The 19,679-nt window shown below is 36.0% G+C and overlaps 1 protein-coding gene across 1 annotated transcript in view; it reads left to right on the forward strand.

Moving 5' to 3' along the window:
* The window catches only part of LOC150100026 (ras-related protein M-Ras-like), a 107,633-nt gene that overhangs the window by 69,053 nt on the left and 18,901 nt on the right, over positions 1–19,679 (forward strand). The window contains exon 4 of the mRNA XM_090402583.1: positions 18,281–18,360. Coding sequence (XP_090258709.1) covers positions 18,281–18,360 — 80 coding nt within the window. The remainder of the gene's footprint in view (positions 1–18,280; positions 18,361–19,679) is intronic.

The following is a 19,679-nucleotide window of genomic DNA, read 5'->3' on the forward strand; positions in this document are numbered from 1 at the left end:
ATACTGTTGCATGAAGAGAAGACTGAGTGATTTGATAACATCTGAAGTTGCATGAATGTCTTGTAGCATATGAACAGTGCAGGCTCTTTTGGCTGTTTTGTGGCAAAGTGAAATTAAAATCTATTAAACAAGTATTCACGCATCTGATTAAGAAAGTATATGAGTTGTACTTGAGATATTAATTGAGAGTTCAGGACTTGACCTATGCTCTGTACACATTTTAGAAGGCATGCACCATATTTGGGAGGATGGTTAAAGGGTACACACTCATCCAAGTGCTGTGGCAGAACCTAGAGACCATGTAAGCCACTGCTGCTTCCATTTAATGTCTCTGGCTTTTCTTTGAAGTTGAAATGTAATAAAATACCCAAATTGCCATCATCTATGATACCAGTACCATTATATATTATTATTATTATTACGGGCGACTCCAGGGAGTCCTTAGACTCATCGAGGGAGGCTCTAAACATCATGTCCACACAATTATACGACATTCTCACAGTATCTATCATACCTTGCCTTGAGCTCACTCACCATCATAGCACCCACAACAGACTCTGGCAGCTTATTCCACTCATTTACCACTCTAAAAGTAAAGAACCCAACTCTAACACCCCTGCTAACCACACTATTGCCTAGCTTCCATAGGTGTCCCCTAGTTCTCCTACCACCAGTCCTGATCTCAAAAATATCCTCTGAATTAATCCTATAGAAACCCTTTAGAAACTTGAAAGTCTCAATCATATCTCCCCTTTTCCGCCTATCAACTAATTTCTGCAACCCACAAATCTTCAACCTGTTCTCATATGGTTCATTCCATAGACCCACTATCATCTTAGTCACTTGCCTCTGGATACTCTCCACCTCCTCCCCATCAAGAAGGAACCTAGGTGACCAAATCTGGGCACAGTAGTCGAGATGAGGTCTTATCAAGGCTCGGTACAGAGGTACATTAACTTGCTTGTCTCTGGTCGTCAAGGTATTTTTCAACAACCAAGTGAGTAAGAGCTGATTTAGGTACTTTTGCATTGTGCACCCTAAACTTCATCTCCCTATCCACTAACACGCCCAAGTCCCTGGCATCATCAATCTCCTGGACTACAGTTCCACCAATGTGGTATACTGCTGCTAATCTTTTCACCCCAAAATGCATAACCTTACATTTTGTCACATTAAACTGACATCCATTCTCCTTAGCCCAGAACTCCAATCTATCCAAGTCATCCTGCAAGATTTTGACATCTTCTGCATTCACTATCGCCCTACCCAACTTGGCATCATCAGCGAACAAATGAACTGTTCCTCTTAGATCATTCCCTATATCGTTAATGAACAGATTAAACAGCAGTGGTCCAAGAACAGAACCCTGCAGCACACCACTAGTCACAGGCCGTCTTTTGGACTCTACTCCTGAATAAACTACTCTTTGATATCTCTCCATCAACCACCCACCTATCCATCTCACCAACCCTATATCCATTCCCATATGTTGTAGTTTACAGATTAGAATTCCATGTGGTATCCTGTCAGACGCCTCTGCCAGGTCCAGCAGTATCACTGTAAACCCATTACCCTTATCCAATTCAGCCTTTTTATAAAACTTGAGCAAGTTACTGAGGCATGATCTACCCTTCACAAAGCCATGCTATCCCCCATACAGTATCTCGTTTTCATCAATCCATTCCTGTATTTTTCCCTTGACTACTTTCTCCAAGACCTTGACAACGACTCCTGATGTGCTGATCGGTTGGTAATTTGCAACCGTAGTCTTGGATCCTCCTTTATGCAGTGAAACTATTTTCCCCTCTTTCCACACCTTCGGGACTAAACCAGGCCCGAGACTCAGATTAAACAACATGGTCAAGGGCACTGATAATTCTTTAGCCGCTTCACGTAAGAACCGTGCCAGTATACCATTCAATCCCACAGATGTATTCACATTAAGGTTCTGTAATAGACTATTCACCTCTAGTTCATTCATCACAATTCCCATATAAACTAATGGTTCCTTCATTTTTTCAATGTTACCACCTGGATGATATACTGGATGAACAAAGTGCTCGCTCAGTAACTCCACTATATCGACTGATTCAGTGACCTCCTTACCATTGTCATTCCTTAAAATCTGTTGTTTTAAGGATACTTGCGACATAAGACTGAATGATATAATCACGTAATCACAAGAAAGATATTTATTTAACCAAATATTTCGGTCTGGAAATAGCAGACCATCGTCGGTGGTATTACAAGAACAGTTTAAAAATATATATACAAGCTAGAATACTAACAATAGATCGTTGAAATTAGAACATGCCGCGTGATGTTATATCACTAAGTATGAAACGAAATATTTTGAAGTAGAAACATGATTGAATTTGCTATAAAAAAAAAAAAAAAAAAAAAAAAAAAAAAAAAAAAAAAAAAAAAAAAAAAAATTAATGAGTAATCTTGATTAGGCTTTCCCAGATTTTTGATATAGATATGCAGTCATTACGATTCAGGTTGGGATGATGGAGCAAGGCCTCCACGCTTTCCTTGAACAAACGTTCGAACCTATAACGGGATCTATGTAAGAGGCGCGTTTTGGACCAAAGGATGCTGTGGTCAGTTTCAATCCCGTGTTGAGCCAAACCAGACTTTTCAGGTTTATTGTGAAGAATGGATGATTGATGTTCTTGGATTCTTTTTTCAAGAGAACGTCCAGTCTGTCCAAAGTAAGAGAGATCACAGTTGCAAGGAATTTGATAAACTCCAGGAAGAGATAAAGTTGAGCGTTTGTCTTTAGGAGAAGGAAAATGAGAAGACAATTTGTTAATAGGAGAATACGTAGCTGTTAAATCATATTTCTTCAAAATTCTTGCGATAGGTTCTGAAATACCGGAGATATAAGGAATAGGTACTCGACGTATTGAATCTTTGTTGTTTTGTGGAGGATTATAAGATGTAAGAAGACGTTGAATACTTTTTTCAGAAAAGCCATTGAGTTTCATGTGTTGCTGGATAGTAGAAAGTTCTTTCTGTAGATAATCAAAAGTAGAACAATTAGTTTTGGCTCTTTTGATGAGACATTTTATAATTCCTGTTTTTTGACATGGATGATGGGCTGATTCTTTCAGAATATAACGACCTGTGAATGTTGGTTTCCTGTATACTGTAGTTGTAAGAATATTTGAAGATGATCGGATGAGGAGAACGTCTAAAAAAGATAACTGGTTGTTTTCTTCTAATTCCAAAGTTTACTATGGAATTAGAAGAAAACAACCAGTTATCTTTTTTAGACGTTCTCCTCATCCGATCATCTTCAAATATTCTTACAACTACAGTATACAGGAAACCAACATTCACAGGTCGTTATATTCTGAAAGAATCAGCCCATCATCCATGTCAAAAAACAGGAATTATAAAATGTCTCATCAAAAGAGCCAAAACTAATTGTTCTACTTTTGATTATCTACAGAAAGAACTTTCTACTATCCAGCAACACATGAAACTCAATGGCTTTTCTGAAAAAAGTATTCAACGTCTTCTTACATCTTATAATCCTCCACAAAACAACAAAGATTCAATACGTCGAGTACCTATTCCTTATATCTCCGGTATTTCAGAACCTATCGCAAGAATTTTGAAGAAATATGATTTAACAGCTACGTATTCTCCTATTAACAAATTGTCTTCTCATTTTCCTTCTCCTAAAGACAAACGCTCAACTTTATCTCTTCCTGGAGTTTATCAAATTCCTTGCAACTGTGATCTCTCTTACTTTGGACAGACTGGACGTTCTCTTGAAAAAAGAATCCAAGAACATCAATCATCCATTCTTCACAATAAACCTGAAAAGTCTGGTTTGGCTCAACACGGGATTGAAACTGACCACAGCATCCTTTGGTCCAAAACGCGCCTCTTACATAGATCCCGTTATAGGTTCGAACGTTTGTTCAAGGAAAGCGTGGAGGCCTTGCTCCATCATCCCAACCTGAATCGTAATGACTGCATATCTATATCAAAAATCTGGGAAAGCCTAATCAAGATTACTCATTAATTTTTTTTTTTTTTTTTTTTTTTTTTTTTTTTTTTTTTTTTTTTTTATAGCAAATTCAATCATGTTTCTACTTCAAAATATTTCGTTTCATACTTAGTGATATAACATCACGCGGCATGTTCTAATTTCAACGATCTATTGTTAGTATTCTAGCTTGTATATATATTTTTAAACTGTTCTTGTAATACCACCGACGATGGTCTGCTATTTCCAGACCGAAATATTTGGTTAAATAAATATCTTTCTTGTGATTACGTGATTATATCATTCCTTAAAATCATTTTGCCATGTACAGTTTTTTTCTTGCTTGCAGCATATTGAAAGAACTGTTTGGGATTCTCTTTAGCTTGCATAGCTAGTTTCCTTTCATAATCCGCTTTTGCTTTTTTTACCACACTCGTTACCCTTCTAGCCTGCACTTTATACCGTTTGTGTGCCTGCAGGTCACCCCTTTCTTTAAATTCCCTCCACAATTGTTTCTTTTTTTGCAGCTCAAGCTTAATGGTGTTATTCATCCATTTAACCCCTACTTGGTTTACTATTCGGACCCTAGGTATACAATCAGCCATAACCTCCTGTAAATGCTCCTTGACCATACTCTATCGACATCCAGCCCTTGCAGTTGTACATGCCATGGCACTGATCCAAGCAATCTCCTAAGCTTGTCATACTTTCCAGCACAGTAATTCCACATATACCATGTCTTAACCGAAAATTCCACACCTTTAGTCACCTCCCAGGTCAAGACCTTATGATCACTCTCACCAGTAGGCAGCAACATGGTCATATTCATTACAGTCAAATTCTGAGATGCTATTACCAGGTCAAGCACTCTCACACCCCTAGTATTTTCAATTACATGCTGTCTCGGATAGTTATCCCTTAATAATTGAATAAAATCCATTTCCTTTCTCACATGTGTCCTCTTCTCCTTCCAATCAATGTTACCATAGTTGAAATCCCTCATAATAATTACCCTCCTTCCACTCATTTCATCAATTTGTTTATGCATACTATCTCCACCATCTATTCCATCACCTGGTCTGTAGCAGCACCCAACTGTATATTTTATTCTACCAGTCTCAATCTCACACCAAATAGCCTCAAATGAGCTCTTTTCACTATCCTGTGATACAACTTCAATTCTCCTTGGCTGCAGTTCAACTATCATCAATAATCCCCCCCCCCCATTTTATTCTCTCTGTCCCTCCTAAACTCACTATAACCTACACATTCTATCCCACTAACTATATCATCTTCCGTCAGCCATGTTTCACTAATGCCAATAACCTGTGGCCAGGAAGAGCCACTCAAGGCCAAAAATTCTTCCTTCTTGTTCCTAATACTCCTGGCATTAATATACACGAAGTGCAGTGATCCCTTCGTCCCACCCCTATCTCGATGCGTTATTCTAAATATCCCATTCCCATTTTTTGTCCATAGTACTGGCTCTGGTACATTATATACATTTTTACACTCAACTGTCTCACTGATGGCCGCATATCCACTCCCCCCCCCCCCTTGGTAGTTCTAGTTTCCCTGGTTCTGCACATCCATTTTCACTTCATTCAGCAACACTTTTTCCAGTCTCCGCACACCAAATCCATTCAAATGCAGGACGTCCATCTTGTATAAATCCTTTCACCCATCAGACCCATTCCACACATCCACGAATTCCACACCACACCGTTTGCATAACCTGCGCATAATGTCATTTGTGATTATGGACCTCCTTCTAAACTCCTCTCTGTCATACCGCGGCAACAGACTCACCATTCTAACTCTGTCACTTTTTTCTTTCGCTACCTTTAACAATACTTGCAAGTCCTCTCTCATAAAAAATTTATCTCCTTTCAATTCATTCGTACCCACCACAACTATCAATTCTTTCGCCCTCTGTTTTTGCACTCTAATACTCCCACTTACATCCTTAAATTTCGCACTCGGCAAGTACGATTTAGTTAAACTCCCATCTATCACTCCTCTTAATAACAAGTCACCATACAACACTCTTTCCTTCATTTCAGAAACTCTCCCACTCTTACGCTTATTTTTCCTTTCAAACATTTGTTTATTTACGTTAGCCGAATCACTCTGGAAAGAGTTTTGCAGGTGCTCTAATTGCCGCTGCGCATTTTGTATCACTGCATGCAACCTAGCGATCTCACTTCCTACAAATAATTCCTCATTTTTTTTATCATTTAAACCGCTTTCACTCTTTCTTTGATCACTGCTCTCGTTGCCATCTTGTACATCGCAATTCTCTATCAAGCCACTATTTTCACTCACATTCTGGATTTCTTCAACCATAACTGTCTCACAACCTGACACATACTTCAACTCCTCATTTAGATGAAGCCATTGATGAATTTATAAACCACATGGGTTATAGAATATGGATAAAGACATTTGTACCAATGAACTGAAAGTGCATATTTTTCTTGTGAACCAGATTGAGATTTTCACCCACATTATGCAACTACTTCATTCAGTATGAATGAAGTGGTTGCATAATGTGGGTGAAAATTATCTGAGATTGTGTTGAATGATCTTGCAAGAGATCTTTCGACACAGCTACCAACAAGATGGAGCATCTCCTCATTACCTGACAGACGTAAGGTCATCTGCCACATGCAGCAGAGCATAACTGGTATAACTTCAACAATGGCAGCAGTCATTCTGGAATGCAACTCATCCAAATTGGCTGGTAGTGGTAGTATAAACTTTTGCAAAGCTCCACAAAAAAAAAAAATCTAACAGTGTGAGATAGGGGAATGCAGTGGCCATGCTACAGGTGCCCCTCTACCAATCCATCTGCCTGGAAAATGGGTGTCGAGATACAACCTTACATCTGTCAGGTAATGAGGAGGTGCTCCATCTTGCTGGAAGTGTAAGCATCTGTCATGGTCATCATCGTCTAATTATGGTATTAGGTACCCTTGTAGCACGTCCAAATACACACCACCAGTAACAGTAGATTCTGAAATAAAAGAAGGGTCCATACACTTTCTTCTTGCTTATGGTGCAAAAAATGTTGGCCTTTGCGGTGTTGCGAACATGTTCTGTGATGGCTGGCTTGTGAATTTTTGCTTCCCTAAATCCTGCAGTTGTATTTACTTGCCTACTTGCATGAAAAGTGCACTCGTCACTGAAAATTATTGTGTCCAAAAAGTCCTCATTTTGTTTTATCCTACTGATAATTTCTGCACAGAAATCCTGGCATATCTTCTTATCGTCTTTCTTCAAATGTTGTATGAGGGTAAATTTGTAAGGCCTTAAATGTAGATGCTGTTGTTAAACATGCCACACAATCACATGGAATTCTAATTTGACAAGACATCTGTCTGGTTGACTTTCCAGGGCTTCTCTAGAAACTTTCCCGAACTTCTTCCACAACAGCATCGGCAGCCTTCCTGTTGACCTCGGATGATGCACAGAACAGCCTGTTTCCACGATCGTGTGCCTACCAGGAGGTTCTTTGCCATGTTATGTGCGGAAAGTTGTCTGAACTTGCAGACTTCATTTTCTTGAGCCAAAAATGCATAGTGTGCTCGCATTACATCATCGAAAGTCACCAATTTCAAATGGCATGGCATATCACGCCATCTAGTGTTGTCATTTGGTAATAAAGTTACATGACCAAAAATCACTTTTTGGTCACATAACTTTTGCACATGAGAGATCAGCAGGCTTATAGCAAATATGCCATGTATGGGCTGAGGTCAAGAGCAAAGTAATCTGTTGATATAAAGAACTGGTGGTTGTAGTCCTTGGGGAATTCTTCTTGGCGGATGGTTGTTCTACAGAACTGAGATAAATGGAATGAATGATGACTAGGAGTATTGAATTCAGTAAGTTAACATTTCAACTATAAAAAAGATGTTGAGCAGGCTGTCGCTCATATTGATGTAGGATTCACAGAAATGGAAAGCATAATGGATTCTACTATTTCTGCTGAACATCATCATTGGAAATGTCTTTAGAAGCAGTGCAGAAATGAACCATCTGAGAGAGACAGTTGCTGAAGAGTCTGTGAGAGGGGTCATCAGTCAATCAAATTGTTCTCTTTTGAACAGCAAGAATTTTAGAGGGGTTTTAGGTGCACCACCCCAGATGTTGAAAGTAGTAATTCTGAAAATGAGCAGGCTTGGGATGTGTATAAGTACAGATTGGTATCCTTTTTTAATTGAACAAAAAAAAGAGTTGCCAACTTTTTTTGGAAGCTGAGGATGCTGTAGAAGTGATGATTGATTATGCGAGGTAAGGCTTGGAGTAGAATCAGTCTGAAAAGTGAGATCTGTCCTTAACTGCTAAATCGAGTATTTTTTATTTATTTATTTTATTTTTTTATGTTAATCCCACCTGCAAAAGGTTATTTGCCAAACCTGGAGTATGTTTTTTACCATGAGCAAGCTAAGGATATATTTTTAATTTGTTTTTTGCATAGTCTAGAGGCAAACATGGAACTTTTTAATCAACTTCATGCCTCCAGTAAGTGGGACAGTAGTCTCACATTAAGTGATGAACTTCATCTCCCACCTAAAGACGATCACAAACATCCATGCTCATGGTGGGATTCGAACCTGCAGTCTGCTGGTTGTAGTGTGGATACACTAACCACTCAGCTAACCAGGTTGTCAGAGGTAATATAAGGGAGAACAAAGAGCACTTTCTGTTGATGATCTTTGAAGCTTGATATGTTTAAGTACTTCAAGATTTAAATGTGTAGGGATGAGTGGAAGGTGCTGTCATCAGCAAAATTGAATAGGTTTGAAGTCAAAACAGGTTGAATATATATATATATATATATATATATGAGGAAGAGGGTGGATGAAATAACAGAGCCCTAAGAAACACCTGCATTGTAGGAAAATCTGAAGAAAGAACATCTTCCACGTAAACAACCTAAGAGAAGAGTAGCAATCCTGTTACAAAGGGGGGGGGGGGCTGCAGACCATAACAGTTTGCTGAGAAACTTTCGATGCCAAATTGAATTGCTTTTGGAGAAACTTGTGCTGTTGCACTTTCTTCTTCATGTAGCTTCCTCAATGAGAGGGTGCAGCACCATATCCTTCCAGTTCTCTCTGTTGGTGGCTTTCCTTTTTGTTTCTGCATAGCCATGTGATCCTGTCCATGATCTTATATCTTCAAGCCACGTCCTTTGTTTTTTGCCTCTTGATCCTTTTCCCATAATTTTTCCTTCTAAAACTGTCAGTATCCTGTGTCCTGCTGAATCTCTCAGTACATGTCCTGCCAATCTCATCTTTCTCTGGATCATTTCCTGTAATAAAGATCTCTGTGTTCTCATTCTCTGTAGGACATCTGTATTTGTCACATGTTCTGTCCATGGGATTTTCAGAGCTCTCCTTAGCACCACATTTCAAAGGCCATTATCTGTTGCCTTACTCTCTCTTGAATATCCAGGTCTCACTTCCATATGTGAAAATTGGCCACACTAATGTTCTTATCATTCTTTTCTTTGTCTCGATACTCACAGAACTTCTGAGCAGTTCTTTATTTTTCCAGAATGCATCTTTAGCTATGGCTGTACTTATTTTTATTTCTTTATCTTGCTTTCCATCTGCAGTAAAGTAGGTGCCTAAATATTTGTATTCTGTTGTATGTTCAATTTTCATTTTGTTTATAAATATTTCTGGCTCGGATCTGCTTTCTTTTGAGATTTGCATAAATTTTTTTTTTGCATTAATATCTAATCCAGATTCTTTACCTTCTTCAATTAGTAGCTGCAGTAATTTGATTATTTTGTTTCTGCTTTCTGCTATTAGAATGGTATCATCAGCATATCTAAGATTGTTGTATTTTATACCCTTGATACTAATTCTTGTTTTTTGTTTTTCAATATTTTTCATCAGTGTCTCACTATAGATATTAAATAGATTTGGTGAAAGGATACAACCTTGTCTAACTCCTCCTTTTTTTTTTCACTTCAGAAGTCTCAGAGTTAAACAGCTGCATTTTCTGTTTGGTGTAAATCATTTTTATAATCTGACGTATGATCTTCTATGTCTAATTTATCTAATATATTGAACATTTTATTATGTTTTATCCGGTCGAAAGCCTTCTGAAAGTCTATGAAGCATATGTAAATGTTCCTATTTCTTTTAAGTGATCTTTCTATTAGTATCTTTAGTTCCAGGATAGCATTAATGGTTCCCATTTCTCTTCTGAAGTCTTTCTGTTATTCACTCAATTCACCGCATATGGCTCTTTCAATTTGTTTGTTAACGATGGTTAAAATAATTTTAGATGCATTGGATATTAGGCTCACAGTTCTGTAATCCTCACAATTTTGTGCATTATTTTTCTTTGGAATTGGTAAACAGATGTTGTAAAAACTTCAGGCATTTGTATTGTTTTATAGATGTCCTGAATGGATTCCACTAAATAGTTATTATTGCCAGTCAAAGCTTTCAGCAGCTCAGCCAGAATATTATCACACCCAGAGGATTTATTATTAGGAAGATTCTTAATTATATGTTCTACCTCCTTTCTTGTGGGTAGAGTGGTATCTGTTGTTACGTTTAACTTAAGGTGTCGTGAATCATCTAACATGTTACCATTATCATCATCATAGAGATCTGAAAAGTACTCCACCCATCTTCCATTTATCTTTTCCTTATCAATGAGTATGTTTCCATCTTTGTCCTTGATGTTATTAGACTGTGTATGTTTTGTTTTTCCATTAAGCTCTTTCACTTTCAGGAATGCTTCTCTGGTTTTGTTCTTATTTTGTAATTCTTCTATCTCAGTACACTGCCATTTATCCAGTTTTCTTTCAATTTTTACATAACTGTTTGATTCTTTTATCCAAAGTTTTATATCTTAACCTTTCCTCTTCATTTGCTCCTCTTTTCCATGTTCTTCTTTCATCAATAATACCTCTTGAGTTATCCATGGTCTTTTCTTTCTTTCTTGTTTATTGATGTGGTTTTTAGCAGATGTTATGATAGCTGCTTGTAGTTTATTCCACTGAGAGGGTTCATTTTCGTTTTGCAACTGTGCAGACAGGAGTTCATTGGTTTTGAATGCCACTCTGATCTTATGTGGTTTTAAAAGGTTAGCTAATTTTTTGGAAAGGTTGCTGACAAAAGGAATCGTAATTGTACTGATGTATTGGACGTCATCACGTTGTCGATGTGGTATATCAGTAAAGAGAATCTTGTTGTAGAGTCTTTTTGGGTAACCATTTAAACAAAGTTCTCTGGATATTGTGGTTAATTCCGTTAGTAGGTCATCCTTGTCTGTCGTATACTGTATAGCTCTTTTCTTGAGACTATGGATAATGCTAAGCTTCTGAGCTATGTGATGAGCTGAATTGAAATGGAGGTAACGTCCAGTATTTGTAGGTTTTCTGTATACAGATAGGTTGATACTATTATTGGTTTGTTTCTTTATTAAAATGTCAAGGAATGGCAGTTTTTTATCTTTTTCCATTTCTAATGTGAATTTGATGGTATTGTGGAAACTATTGATTTGGTTGAGGTAATTCATTAGTTCTTCTTTCGTTTGATCCCAAATGATAAAGATGTCATCTACATATCTGTACCAAATTTTCACTTTTGCAATGATTCAAATTTGGAAGCATTCAAACCTTTTAAAACCACATAAGATCAGAGTGGCATTCAAACCAATCAACACTATTCGGAAATTTTTAAGGTCACCAAAAGATCCTCACCCATTCTATAAGTACTCTAGAGTATATAATATACCTTGCTCATGTGGTATTAGTTACGTAGGTCAGACCTCTAGAAGCTTTGAAACGAGAAAGAAAGAACACATAGGATATGTCAGAAATAACAGACAAGACATTTCAGGCCTTTCATGCCACTTTGCCTCTACTAACCATCACAGTGAGTGGGATAAGAGCCTTATGTCATACATAGAAGATAACCACCATTCAAGAACCTTTAAAGAAGCAGCTACAGTCGCCAGTAAAACTGAAAACCTAAACAAGAATCAAGGTCTAATTTTACCAGAAATTTGGAAAACTTTTATGAGATCATTAAACAACTTAAATACGAGGCTAATCTTCTTGAATGGCAGTCAGTCTCAAGTAATGTGGACAAATATGAGAATGGGGAACTGGACAATGAGACTTATTTGTGCCTATGGTCCCACAGAAGGTTCTACTAAGGTAGAAGTGGAGGAATTTTATGACGCTTTAGAAAAAGCAACTGACACAATGAAAAAGGAAAAGTTGGTCCTTGTTGGGGATCTAAATAGCAGAGTAGGAAATGATTGTGAGACATACAAAAATATTTTGGGAAAATTTGGAGAAAAGAGCAAAGCTAATAATAATGGCAAATATCTGTTGGATTTCTGCTCAGGACATGGACTGGTTATTACTAACACCATGTTCCAACATAAAAATGTGCACAAATTCACATGGAGAGAAGAGGCTAGGAATAAGAAAAGTCTCATTGACTATGTTATTGTTGATAGTGATGTTTTCTCCCTGGTGCAGGACACCAGAGTGTACAGAGGATTTGAAATTGGAAGTGATCACTATTTAGTCTTGAGCAGGATAAAATTGAATTTCATATTGAAAAGAATAACATGTAAGAAAGTTTTAAAGCGAATAAAAGTTGAGCAGCTCTCAGATGTGAACTGTAGACTAAAATACAGAAAGATTATTGAAAAGAAAATGAAAGAGTTTGAGAACATGAATCAAACCTTGGAGATTCAGTGGCATACTCTGAAGAAAACATTGATTGATTCTACCAGAGAGGCATGTGGTGAGGTTGTGTGCAAGGATAAAAAAATCAGAACTCCCTGGTGGACACAGGAAGTTAAAGACGCAGTGAAGGAAAAGAAGAAAGCATATCAAAAGTTTCCGGCAAATAAGTCAGCTTTTACTCTTACAGAATACAGAGACAAATGTAAGAAAGCTAAACAGTGTGCAAAACTAGCTAAACAAAAGTCATGGGAGGACTTTGGCAAGAATATAGAAAATAAATATGAAGAAGGTGGCAAAATATTCTGGAGGTTGTTGAAGAAGCTTGGGAATGGAGGAAGGAGTGCTGTAAAAGGAGTTAGAGATGATAAAGGTGACATGAAAACAGGAGAAAAAGAAATCCTTGAAGTATGGAGTAATTACTTTGAAAAAGTGCTAAATGAAACAAGCAGTGATGACAGCACAGTGATAAAAAACACTTACCAGGCGTGCAGTCAGGAATACATATCCATACTTGAAGTAGAAAAAGCCATCAAAGGCTTGAAATGTGGAAAGGCAGCAGGAGTAGATGATATTTGACCAGAAATGCTGAAATATGGTGGTATAAAAGTCTTACAGTGGCTGCACTGCATAGTTCAGAAAGCCTGGACAGAGGGACGAATTCCCGATGATTGGAGTAGAGCTCTCATAGTACCCATATATAAAAAGGGAAATAAAACTGAATGTGAGAATTACAGAGGTATTTCCCTACTGAGTGTTCCTGGCAAGATCTATGCGAGTATACTTGAGAAACGGTTGAGAAGAATTGTGGAAGAAAAGCTTGGTGAAGAACAAGCTGGATTCAGGCCAAATAGAGGCTGTCAGGATCAGATCTTCACTTTACGACAAATAGTAGAAAGCATGGGAATATAACAAAGATCTGTATTTAAGTTTTGTCGATTTGGAAAAGGCATATGACAAGGTGCCAAGAGAGAAGCTATTCAATACGCTGCAGTTATATGGTGTCAATGGGGCATTATATCAAGCAATACTTAGTCTTTATTTGAGTTTGAAGTCAGCAGTTAGAATTGAAGGAAGTACAGGAAGATGGTTTAATGTTAAATCTGGTGTGAGACAAGGATGTACATTATCCCCTCTGTTATTCATTATTTATATGGATCACATTATGAAGGAAAGTGGTATTAAACCTGATATCAGAATTGGAGATGTTAATGTCAGCTCTTTGCTTTATGCGGATGATGATGTTATACTTCTAAATAAATCCACTACAAGTCTGCAAGATTCTCTGACTAAATTGAATAACTGTTGTAATAGATATGGTATGAAGGTCAGCAATAAAAAGACAAAGACAATGAAAATTGGCAGAATCATTGAAACTGTCAACTGTTGTGAATGGAGAACCTGTGGAACAAGTAAAACATTTCAGCTATTTAGGCACGATTTTTAGTGAAGATGGTAAATTAAATATAGAAATAGACAACAGAATCAGCAAAGCTGGTATGGTGGGAAGTCAATTGAATAAATTCATATGGAATAAGAGAGAAATTAGTCGGAACACTAAATTAGCTGTATACAAGACAGTGTTCAAACCAGTTTTAACTTATGGATCTGAGAGTTGGGTCAGAAGTAAAACACTTGACCAAAGACTAGAGACCGCAGATATGAGAGTCCTGAGAAAGATTAGAGGCTTGAACAGATGGCATCAATGGCAATATCATATTAAAAATGAGGATATTAGGAAAGAACTTGACATTGTCAGCATCCAGAAATGCGTTAGCAGAGCTAATCTCAGGTGGTATGGTCACTTAAATAGAATGGGAGAGGAAAGATTAGCAAAACAAGTGTTCTCTGCCAGGTTGGCAGGAAAACGACCCAGAGGAAGACCAAGATATAGGTGGATTGATACGGTACAAAGTGCCTTAGACGATAGAAATATAAGATCTGATAACGTTGGAGTCTTGACAAGCAACAGACTGATTTGGAGGAAAATTGTAGATAGGAAGTTAGTAAAGATGTAAATTTTTCATGTAGTACTGTCATATCCTGTACACCCCTTGAGGGTACATGGCAGGAAATTGATGATGATGATGATGAGAAATGAACTTTCATAACAATTACGTCATGAACCATAACGAATAAATCACGTTAACGAGACACGCTCATTGTCATGCACAATACCAATTTTTTGTATGAATTAGAACCATCAGTTATAGTTTGTAACCTTCATTTTAGCTTACTAGTTTGTATTCCCTGAGGATGCCAATAGAAAAAATTGGTGAAACATGTAGGAGGACAAAAATAAAGCTACTTGACAAAGATTATATATATAAAAAAAGTGTAATAGTCTTATAATGCAGGTTTATTTTAGTAAAAAATTTAGTTTGTATGTACCTGTATTGTTGAGGATTCTGATTTAATAAATTTGCATAGTTCTGTACATAACTTAATTTGCATTAAAAAAATCACTTTCTTGCACACAACACAAAAAGAAGCTTCTCAAAATAACACAAAAAATGTTTTTTTATTTCTTTGTAAAAAAATGTCACTGATTTTCTTTTGCTTCTTGGAAGCTAAACTTTTTTCGAATACTTCTCGGAGCTGCATTAGCAATAAAATATTATGGAATGGAATATCATTCCGCTTGGCCCATTCACATATTAAAACTGTCAACTGCCTCTTCATGTTTTACTTTTTTTCTTCGAGTTCTTTATCATCATCATCTTCCTCTAATTCATTCTACATCGTCATATCTATAATTTCAGCATCTGATTTGATTTCGAATTTACTTTCGGTTCTACCTGTAATCCATTCAATATCTGTTTATGAAATTTCAACATCAGGATTTATATTTTTAACCAAATTGTGCACGTTTTGAAATTCCGCTGTTTTTTTTTTTTTTTTTTTTGGTGTATCACCTTAGTTATCTTGGTAAATTGTAGAAGGCCACAGTTTTTTCCATGATGCTCGAATTGCTTCAGGTTCGACAGCTTCCCATGCAAATGTGAACACACAATAAATCAAAATAGGCCTACACTATAACCATACAATCGACAATACGAAAAAATTCTACTGTAATAATAATAAAATAAATAATTAAAATAATAATTATTAAATAAAAATAATAGTACACAAAATAATAACATGATTTAAATAAAACGTTTTTTCTTTCAAACCGCAGTTCGGATTACTGGAGGGTTCGGACAAAAGAGGTTCGGATTAGCGAGATACCACTGTATTTGCATTATTGGAGATACTGAGATTGGAGTGATGTTAACTTCCTCCACCTTTGCAACGCGTTGCCCGGTGTTGTACCACTTTATTCCAGTCCTGAAGATACTTTCAGGCTCAAACTTGGATAAAGGATTAAACTAAATTTATTATAGTCTAACCTAGTGAAAAATAAACTTTCAAGATTTACTTTGTTATATTGTATTTGGGCTGTTTGTATTTGAGTTTTTTATTCCAGTATTTGAGCTAAAGTTCTTTTTTTGGTAAACAGAAAAGAGAGAGTATGTTTTGTATCGGAGATTCTTTCAGGCTGTAGGTCTAATTTAACTTTATGATAGACTCTCCTTGCACGTTCTGTTGTTATATTCTCTTTAAAGGAAATAATATATATATGTGTGTGTGTAATGAGTTAAGCTGCAATATAGTGTATAGTAGGCAATATAATTGAAAATTAAAATCTTTAAAAAATGTATCTCTTTTTTTTTTTTTTTTTTTTTTTTTGGAACTACATTCTGATAGATATAATTCTGAATATGTGTCAGTTAATAATAAATCAATTTTAACCCATTAATTTTTGTAAAGCTGAGTTATAGTATCCTATACATGACAGTTGTATGGTGCTAACTGTGTTTTGTAGTTGCGTAGTTATATGATATTAGCATTTTTTTCTTCTTTTCACTAATTTACTGCTTTATAGTGCAGACTCTCACATTTATTGTTAGTGGCTATGAAATATTGATGTTTATTCTAAATTTCTAAAGCAAAGATTATAAGTATTCACATATATAGTTTGTTTTTTCCATTTGTGTGCTATGTTAAACGAATAAATTTCATAATGGATACTTTGCTTGCTGTAAATTGAAGATGCCAAGAAATGATATTCGTGGTTTCATCCTTTATCTAAGGGTAAGCAAGCAAAGTTCGCATGTGAAGTAACTTCACATCTGGGCTACTTGTATATAGAGGCTAATGATTTCACATGCATCGTCTTAGTATCCCATAATGCAATACACATATCCTTATGGACATGTATAATACTATGCATTTATGGGAAGAGACACTATCCAGACTGGTTTTGACTTCAATAAAGGTTGCTGAAAGATGCAACAAAAAAGATGTTTTTTTTAAGGCTATCTAGGCTGAAGTGATGAATATAATAACACAATGGGGATCAGTTTTGCCTCTTTATGGAGAGTAGTATCTCTCAAAGGTTTCACATTTACCTCCCCCTCCTCCCACACAACCTTTTTTTTTGGAACTTCAACAAAAAAAAAATAGCCATTTTTAATTTTGTGCAAACTTTTTTTTTTTTTTAACATAGAAGAAATGTTTAGATCAGGTGATTTGAGGCATACATATTATTAGATGTATGAATTGAAACAGAAAATCAAATTTGTGGATTCAACTTAGTATCTGCAGGGGACTACAAAATGGGTTGGGGGGGGGTAGAAAAGTACTAAGAACACCACAAGCGGTAGTCATTATCTTGAAAAATAATTAATCTGAAAATGCAAACAAGAAGTCGAAAATTACCTTGAGCATTAAAATGCCAATAAAAGAAAAAACTGAAATTGGACAATGTGGAAATAAGTTGATTAATTGTAAATCTGTCTGAAATTGTAAAAATTCTATTAAATAATGCAACAAAACATGGCTACCATAAATGGTTATCAGAAATAAAAAAAAAAGTTTCTTTTATCTTAAAAATTGGGTAACTAAATAACTTACCTTCATTATAATACAAAATTATGCAGCTTCAATTCAAGTTTTAATTTGATGATTTTATGTGGATTGTGACTTGGATGTTAGTGTTTTTGTTTCATTTTTTGCTTTTGTGGAAACATTCAGATTTGTTACAGTCAAAAATTACTAACTTATTATGGCATTGTCTTGGAATGAGTGTAATGTAGTTAACAGTTGTTGATCTGAGGGTGGACATAAATGACTACTCTCTCTCTCTCTGTCTTCTTTCTCTCACACTTTTTTTTTTTTTTTTTAACTGAATGAACTATACTTGTTGGGGTTTGACGTGTGTGTGTGTGGGGGGGGTTCATTGCTAATGCCGACTTCAAACTTATAATGGCTTTTATGTAACTGAATTTTATTGATTTTTGCTCATAGTTTAAAAATAAATAAATTATTATATTTCTATTTTATGAAGCTAGTTTTTGTTTATTTTGATTTTGTTTATAGCTTCTAGATTTGTTCTTACTTGCTTTTGTGCAATAGAATCTGTTTCATTGATCTATGACTCTTGTTTTGCAACCATTCTAAAATTTAAATGATATTTTCTGATTACTTTTTTTATACTCTCATAGATCCCCTACATAGAAACCAGTGCCAAAGATCCTCCTCTTAATGTTGATGCTGCCTTCCATGAGGTAGTTCGCATTATCAGGTAAGATGAAATTATAATCTCTTCAAATATATCTTAGCTTCACCTCATCCTACTTCATCTCAATGTATTAGACTCAAATGGCCTAGACTTAAGCAACTTGGCATCATTTAAAATTGATTGTCATGATAGGGTGGTTAATACTTTCTTGTTGTACAAAGTTTTTTTCACTTGGTTATAATGTAACTTGGACAAAGCATTAAACTTACCAAGAAATTATCTTTTGTTTAATGCTTTGTCCAAGTGTAAGCAAACAATTTGCACGTGAAGTATATTCACTATTATGCTACTTGTATATCCAGGGTAATGACTTAGAATGACATTATGCAAAGTACACACCCTTTTGAACATGTATAATGTTCAAAAGGGTGTGTACCCTTTTGAACATTATAGGAAGGATCATTACCTAGACCAGTTTTTCAACCTTTATTCAGTTCTCGTGGGAGCTATACCTAGAGGATGTGATGTGAAGTCATTATCCTCTATACACGAGTAGGCGTAGCCTAGTTATGAAGCCACTTCAGGCACACACTTGGAAAGGATTAAACAAGAATATATTTTCTTGGCAAGTTTAATTTAAATTATCACCAAGTGAAAACATTTTCTACACCTATCTCCGATGTAGAGTATTTTCATAATAACGTGATATACCTTTTCTCTACTGGTATATGGGCAATATATGATTTCTGCATTAACTCGATTATGGTATCATCTCGTCTGGCTCACACTGAAGGTGGCTTGCTTCCTGAGGAGTAGAGTGGTTCTGCTTGGTGGTGGATTTTTACCTGTCAGTGAGTAGTGCCATCATTGAATTTTTTATCTTAGAGCAGGGATGGGCAACCTTTTAAAATGTGCATGCCAAAATCGCCAAATCTTTGATGCAAAATTTTCTCATGTGCGAACTGAAATTTTGGGGAACATATTATTTAGTGTCTTTTAAGTATTGGGAGAACCTTTTCAAATAATCAAAAATCACACTAGAGCAGTAAAATCAAAGAATGCTGTAAGAGTGATTATTGTAAGTTGTAATATTGAATGAATGTAAAAATTAGCGACGGAATTTTTACTGAAAAGTTCTTCTACCCTGTTGATAGTGTGGATATATTTGCCTTTAAGTGTAATTCTAGCTGCCATTATATAGCCACACAATTTAAAGACGCAATTTTTAATATCAGCAAAAGAGTGAACACTAATTCTGAAGTTTTTTTTTGTTTTTTTTTCATAAAGATCATTCAGGCATAAGTTTTTTCAAGCTTTTCCAATATATTGCAGTGTGCAATCTCATAATTGTTACTTGACTAAAGCACAATAAAAGAAAATAA

The sequence above is a fragment of the Typopeltis vanoorti genome, chromosome 13 (assembly GCF_054136105.1).
Source record: "Typopeltis vanoorti isolate ZY-2024b chromosome 13, IOZ_Tvanoo_1.0, whole genome shotgun sequence".
NCBI classification, from domain to species: domain Eukaryota; kingdom Metazoa; phylum Arthropoda; class Arachnida; order Uropygi; family Thelyphonidae; genus Typopeltis; species Typopeltis vanoorti.